The 7,305-nt window shown below is 36.7% G+C and overlaps 1 protein-coding gene across 3 annotated transcripts in view; it reads right to left on the reverse strand.

Moving 5' to 3' along the window:
- Positions 1-1,056: 1,056 nt before the first annotated feature.
- LOC107586229 (rho guanine nucleotide exchange factor 12-like) overlaps positions 1,057-7,305 on the reverse strand; it is a 61,618-nt gene continuing 55,369 nt past the window's right edge. For 2 of the 3 annotated variants that reach the window (XM_016273487.1, XM_016273489.1), the window contains 6 exons: positions 6,672-6,751; positions 6,405-6,584; positions 3,668-3,868; positions 3,305-3,525; positions 1,973-2,048; positions 1,057-1,870 (listed from right to left, as the gene is read on the reverse strand). In XM_016273487.1, coding sequence (XP_016128973.1) covers positions 1,860-1,870; positions 1,973-2,048; positions 3,305-3,525; positions 3,668-3,868; positions 6,405-6,584; positions 6,672-6,751 — 769 coding nt within the window. In that variant the 3' untranslated portion in view covers positions 1,057-1,859. The remainder of the gene's footprint in view (positions 1,871-1,972; positions 2,049-3,304; positions 3,526-3,667; positions 3,869-6,404; positions 6,585-6,671; positions 6,752-7,305) is intronic. The other variant, XM_016273488.1, reaches the window with a different exon arrangement.

Consider the following 7,305-nt stretch of genomic DNA (forward strand, 5'->3'; position numbering starts at 1 on the left):
CCTAAAGCTTTAGAAATGGCTTTATAACCTTTTCCAGACTGATAGATCTCAATTACTTTCTTTCTCATTTGTTTCTGAATTTCTTTGGATCTCGGCATGATTTCTAGCTTTTGAGGATCTTTTGGTCTACTTCACTTTGTCAGGCAGGTCCTGTTTAAGAGATTTCTTGATTTGGAACAGGTGTGGCAGTAATCAGGCTCTTTAATCCTCTAGTATTTTCAAATAGCACTAAATATTCGCAATCACCTAAATAGATAACAACAGAAAATAGCCCGAGGCCTTGCAGTTAAGATCACTACATCTTATATAGAAAGTTTTGTTTTCTAACATTATTATAGATTCACTTACTATCCCAAACAAAATAAAATAATTTTGTTAAAATATTCTTTATATAAGATTTTAAAGACTATGGGTGCCAAAAGCCAAGCCTTAGACTTTACTCCAAAATCCCTCACAGAAAGTACTATAAAGATTCATCACACCGACAGTCAGTGTATAATTCACACACTGGGTGTGTCAAGGAAAGAATCATGGCAGAAGCAAATTAGTATTGATCATAAAACGTAACTGTGAATGATGACTGTACAATTTAGTTTGTACCCACTTTATGTACCCTTGATGAGGAATAACGATAAAGCTTGCCAGAAAACACAACTCATTTAGCTGGTTTATGAGGAGACAGGCTTGTACGACTTCAAAAACAAACTAAATTTCCGATCATTCTCCGTGGCAGCACATAATTAGAGCATTAATTATGCTTGCAATCTTTGCTCTCCATTAAGTAGCACTAATACTAAAAAGCTTCCTGTCTTGTTGTAAACTGAAGAAAAAGAAATATAAAACTACTTAACCATTTTTTTCTGAACTCCTAAGGAGGAACTTGCCAGAAGCTCTTGTCCATGTTAAAAGACAATCACAACAGTGAGTTGCAGTTATTATATGCAGTTTTGATTGACAAGCTACTTGAATTCCCATTCTGTCACGAACATTCCAGCACACGCACTCATTCTACTCCTCCAGTGCCTGCATTTAAATGAAGCCAAAACTGATCAGTACTAAGATTTTGTCATTGCATCTTTATTTCCAGGTTTTGCATCACCTTCAATCCTGATGGCCAATCTTCTCTTTCTGCAGTCATCAAAATGTAGCTGCAGACCAAGAGAGCCTGAGCTCCATCCACTCTTCATCTCAGCAAAAGGGACTCAGGGGTGAATGAATCAGTCCAGGACTCTGGGAGGAATGACCGCTGGCTGGAGTAACTGAGGGAGGCCTTGAGCAAAAACGTCTCTTTATGTACTGCACAGACTTGGGCTTCCACGTGTAAAAATTGTGGGGGAGAGAAGAGTCTGAATTCTGGAGCGCTCACCCTGTTCAGTCACACTGGAGCCTACAGCGACAGACAGCTTAAGAGTTTCAACAGCCAAAAGCATGCGAGAAACATGGAAAACACTAAAAGGAAAAATAAATACATCTTGGGATTTAAAAAAAAGAAAACAGCTTAATACATTATTAGTTAAAAAAAAAATCCTTTCTCAACTTATATATTTTCTAAACACACAGCTTTGTACATTTTGGTATAGTTCTCCTTTCTCTAGCGAGGGCTGCTGGGGAAGGAGAAGAGACTGGGCTGCCCACGTTCATTGGAATGAGGACATGTACTCGGGACAGGTAAGGCTAAAAGAGGAGACAGTCCGTCTTCCCTAATTGACGAGTGCTGACAGAAGTGAGAGGCCTTGTTAGAATATTCCCCTCATTTTTGGATGGAGGTGTTCAGCAGTGAGGAAGAGAGGCTTGTGCGGAGCATGTTATGGATAGAAGCGATGCCCCCGTCATCACAGGACCCGGGAACTTCTGCCAATCTATTTCTTATCTGTAGGAGGAATGACACAGAGCAGAGTGATGGAATAATCCTGAAACAGAAGGCTGTATGATCTGAAATGTTTAGCAGTCACTGTGGTGCTCACGTTACTACCTCTGCTCTCGTCTGTATCTGCGGCTGACCCAACAGGCCTTTGGCGAAGTAGATTATAATACTTTGTTTCCATCTCCTGAAAAACATTACCAAGATATGATCCAAATTAATTTTGTCTTAAACGTATAGAAACACTGATAATCATTAATAATTGGTCAATAAACTTCAAAAACTGTTTCTTTAATATTAAGTTTAGTAATAAATAGCAACATCTGGTGGCTTAATTATTAGTTATTATTTTATATATTATTTGGATAATTACCAGATTTTTCAAACAGCTATTTCTTAAAAAATAGCTTCAAATGAGAATTAAAAAATATATATATATTATTAATTATTACTAGGGCTGTCAAAAGATTAATCACATCCAAAAGTTTTTGTTTACATAATATGTGTGTGTACTGTGTATATTTATTGTGCATATATAAAATACACATGCATACAGTATATATTTTGAAAATATGAATATATTTATATTTATTTAATTTATAAATAAATATTTAATAAATTTTTTAATGCATGTATTTATATATACATAATAAATTACACAGCACACACATATATTATGTAAACAAAAACATTTATTTTGGATGCGATTAATCACGATTAATCGTTTGACAGCACTAAATTTATATTTATTGATAATATTGATCATTAACTTAATATAATTATTTGTATTATTAATTATAAACAACATTTTTATAATGCATATATAATATATTATTACTATTAAGAAATCCTTAACAATAAATTGTTTATTAATCATTAATAAATGCATATAATTTAATAATTGTATTAATAAAATTAATTGTTTTATTAAACAAATAATATACATATAAATGATGCATAATTACTGTAATTAAATCAAGAACAGTGATAAAATTATTGTTAATGTAATAAAGATCATTAATAAATAATAAATGTATGTATAAATGAATAAATAAATGTATAACATTTTGAAAACTTTTTATTTTATAATATATACACACAATTGTGCATAGATTACAAAAAATTCAATTACTTCTACATATTGGTTATTAGACAAAAATCTGATCTGTATCAGTCATAAAAATTCAATAGTGACTAAAAACGTATGAACTATTAAAAAAAACATTTAGTAAAAAATTAGCGCTAAAAAAACCTGATGCTCCCATATCGCAAATGACAAAACTAGCCTAACGACCGACTTTAAGAATTTAATGGCCTCAAAAAAAAGCACTAAAATAATCAAGATCCCATTTTATATAGCCAATAAAACAATCGTGAGTATATTGTAAATATTTAATATATTGTGGAGCCCTAAAATTCAGAGAGTGGTGAGAGCAGACAGACCTTGAGGTGGTTGAGGTTGGCCTGCAAGCAGCGTAGATGTGAGAGGACCTGTCTGCTGAGGCGGGACGTGCTGCCTGAGGAGGGCGAGGAGAATTTGAGGCTGATGCCTGAGTCAGCAGCACAGCTGTGTGCCAAACTCGACTCCTTTCTCCGGACCTGAATATCATCATCTGTACTGCTCTCGCCTGGGCCACCGTACCCCTCCAGAACCAGGTAAGCTGCTGGAAAGCACAACCACAATCAGCCAGGACACCTGGATGTCGGAGCATGTGCACTACCCTCCATGCCACATCTTGACAGTCCACCTCTCCATATAAACCAGCATTAACTCAGGACAGGAACGTTTCTTGGTCAAACACTCACCATAGTCCTCTGGGCACTCGTAGAAGCCCGTATCTCCAGAGGTGTAGTCCTGAGCTCGACTAGGGGTGCGAGGGGAGCTGTGCTCCACCGGTGTGCGTAGAGAGGTGGTCCTGAGGAGACGACTGCCAGCCGATCGGCACAATCGCTCGCCCTCATCCTGAGCCATCAGCTGAGTCACCAGCACCTGCTTCAGCGCCGCCACTGAAAAAGACCATGACGTGTACACACAGATCTTATTAAATGATACACTACCCCAAAACAACCTGAAATGAAGACGCTGATAACCTAACATAAGCGCCTTTCGCACCGCGGGAACCTTTTCATAGTACCTGAACTACCCACTTTTTGGCGTGTTCGCACCGCAGGAACTAGGAACGGTTTTAGTTCTAGGAACTCCGTTTGGAGGAACTAAATGAGCTCCTACTTCAGAGCAGGGTCTAAAACAGTTCTATAGGAACTATCAGTGATGTAAGTGTATGCTGATTGGCCAAACGCACGTGAAACACCAGCCACCCCGCATTTTTAAAAAGCCATGTAAACATATTTACTCCACGAACATGGAAAACAGCGATAACGGCATTTACCGGTTGTCTGCAGTGTTGTGTTCTTTTCTCAGCTTCGATGATATGTAACACTGCAAGTTGTCATAAAAAATGTGTCTCTTAGCCCAACTTTTTGCTCTTGCAATCGCGTAAAATGTGCGTTTACATCTTACATCTCCGTTATAAAAAGACATCGCTGTCAGCCGCTTCAGAGTTCCTGCTGCCGGTGCGAATGCAACCAGGAAAACTGCCCGAGAAAGAAATTGGATCTCTAGGAACTACCCAGCTGAACCAAAACTGTTTGGTTACCAACATTTTGGGGTGGGCTATCTCTTTAACAAAAAAAGGAATATGCACCTATATATGGGATGTAAAACAATAATTTAATGTTTTTTTTTTTTTATCAGTTCACTGAAACAAACTGTTCAAGGGAAATGATTTGTAGAAATGAGTCCTATTACTAAAACAAACTGCTTCCCAAAATGATGCTCAGATACCAAAAGACCCATGTTGACCTCATACAAATAGCAAAAAGCTTCATGCTAAAATAGAGATGATCCCAAGTTCAAGTATGTGTTGTTTTCAGCAGAAGTGTATCCCATTAGGAAGCAAAAGCAAACAAGATTTTAAAAGTCTTCTATTGTTAGATACAGAACGAATTAAAAGACAAAAAATAAATATAAATAATATTTATAAAAATAAATAAATATAAATAATATTTATAAAAATAAATAAGTCTTTCCTGGAGTTTTTTAAACAAGTTGTCAGTTTCTTGAATTGGCAGCACAAAGACATCTGCCTCCCAATGCTGAGGACAAGCCAAAACAAAGAGGCACAGTAGCCTTAACTCAAGGAATCTGGCATTGATAAGATGTTTGGCAAGCACAATTTATTATGTAAATGATTATTTCACATTTATTATTTCAAGTTGCCAAAAATAAGCACAATACGAAAGTGATGCGTTTGTAAGGTAATGCTATGGTGGCCGAGAAGTGCAAAGCAAATCACAATTCTGAAAACAAAATAACAAATTACAAACGCAAATGCAAGTCTAAAAAAACAAAATAACAATTCAGAAAGCACAACAACAATTCAGAAAACATTATAACAAGTCAGAAAACACAATGACAAATTCGAAAACAAAAGTCAGAAAACACAATGACAAATCCCAAAACAAATTAACAAGTCAGAAAACACAATGACAAATCAGACAAACCGGAAAAGGTAGGTATAGTTTGAGACAGAGCCATTGGTTTGGGATTACTCACCGCTGACTGGATGAGACATCTGTCAATCAAAAAATACGTAGTGTCTATTTACATTTAGTTAAAAGTGGCTGTAGATCATCAGCTCCAGTGGTGCAGATGGATAAGTGCTAGTCGTTGGCATTTTGACGTGATCGACCCAGGTTCGATCCCACCTTTTGCCAAACTTTTTTTTCCTCCCTTTTCAAATCTCGTATCACATCGTGAAGGCATTTATTTTCAATAAAAATTAAGGAAATAATCAAAAAGTTGAAAATAAAGTATCGGGTAGGGTTAGGGTAGGTGTAGGGAGGGCTTTATTGTACCAATAAGGTGGCATCCATTTTATAATTAAAATTATAATTTACACTCAATACGTTATTATTGCATACTGTTTTATAATGTACTACAATACTGAAGTGCAGATAATTGCCACTATTTGCAACAAGTAGTATACTTGATAGTAGAAATCCTGCTATTTTAACAGTGTAAATAGGGGCACTTAGTGTAAATAGCATATTGCTAAAAAATACTGCTATTTTCACTTAGTGTAAATAGAATCTATTGCTAATACGAGATTTGAAAAGGGAGAAAAAAAAAGTTAGGCAAAAGGTGGGATCGAACCTGTGTTGATCACGTCAAAAAGCCAAGGACAAGCGCTTATCCATCAGTGCCACTGAAGCTGATGTTTTATAGCTACTTTTAACTAAATGTAAATAAAACCCCCATATTTTTTATTCCACAGTAAGGGCAATTCATCAAACTATACCTACCTCTTCCGGTTTGTCTGATTTGTCATTGTGTTTTCTGACTTGTTGTTGTGCTTTCTGAATTGTTATTTTGTTTTTTAGACTTGCATTTGCGTTTATAATTTGTTATTTTTGTTTTCAGAATTGTGATTTGCTTTGCACTTCACGGCCACCGTATAATGCAGTTCAAATGCAATCTTACAGGTTTTAAGAGCCTCATCTGCTTTAGATGAACAGGACTGAGAGTCTGCATCCCTGCCGTTCAAGAGTTCAGAGTCCAGATATGAGCCATCTCTGCCAGCTCTCGGGACCTGGTCCTCTTCCCCAGGGTTGGCGTCCGGGACACAATCCCGCAGGGCTGTCGTGGGCGAAAAGTCTTTCTCTGAGGACAGATGATGAAGGCTCGAGTTCAGTATGGTGGCAATCAACACTTTTACAATCAGAGGAGCGTTTATACAGGCACAGCTACCTGCGGACTGGATGCTTCCTGTGGAGATCCGTTCGGAGCCTTTGCTGAACTTGCTTAACTCGACACCGTCTCTGTCACCACTAGAACACAAACGAACAGTTATGTAAGGTTTAAGGTTTTATCGTTTATATTTGCTACATTCTAATGCATTTTATGTATAGATTGTATTGTTACTCTTGTCCCAGACCAAGATTTTGAAAATCAAACATGAAAATTATATAAATTAAGTACAGGGTTCGTACACATTTTTACCAATAAATTTCCATGACTTTTGAGACAATATTCATGACCTAAATGTTCCATTATTTTACAATAAGAATAAAAATCTGTTCAAATTATCATAGCATATGTTAACTAAAATGAATGACTATTAATGCTACTCTTGTTTTAGTAATAAGTACAAGCTGCAACTGCGCCAGACGTTACTCCACATTTCACATATCACATCACTGAATATTATCATTTATTTAACTGTGGCCAGGATGGCCATTTTGGTGTCATTTTGTGTGTATTTTTGCTGCTTAAATGCAACAAGCTGCGCTTTAGATCCCTGCATTTCAGCCCGAGCCCATAGAGCCCAACGGCCCTAAATTATTTATGGCTTCGGGACAATTTTCACGTCATAGCTCAGACA

This window comes from Sinocyclocheilus grahami, unplaced genomic scaffold (assembly GCF_001515645.1).
Source record: "Sinocyclocheilus grahami isolate Dianchi unplaced genomic scaffold, SAMN03320097.WGS_v1.1 scaffold79.1, whole genome shotgun sequence".
NCBI classification, from domain to species: Eukaryota; Metazoa; Chordata; class Actinopteri; order Cypriniformes; family Cyprinidae; genus Sinocyclocheilus; species Sinocyclocheilus grahami.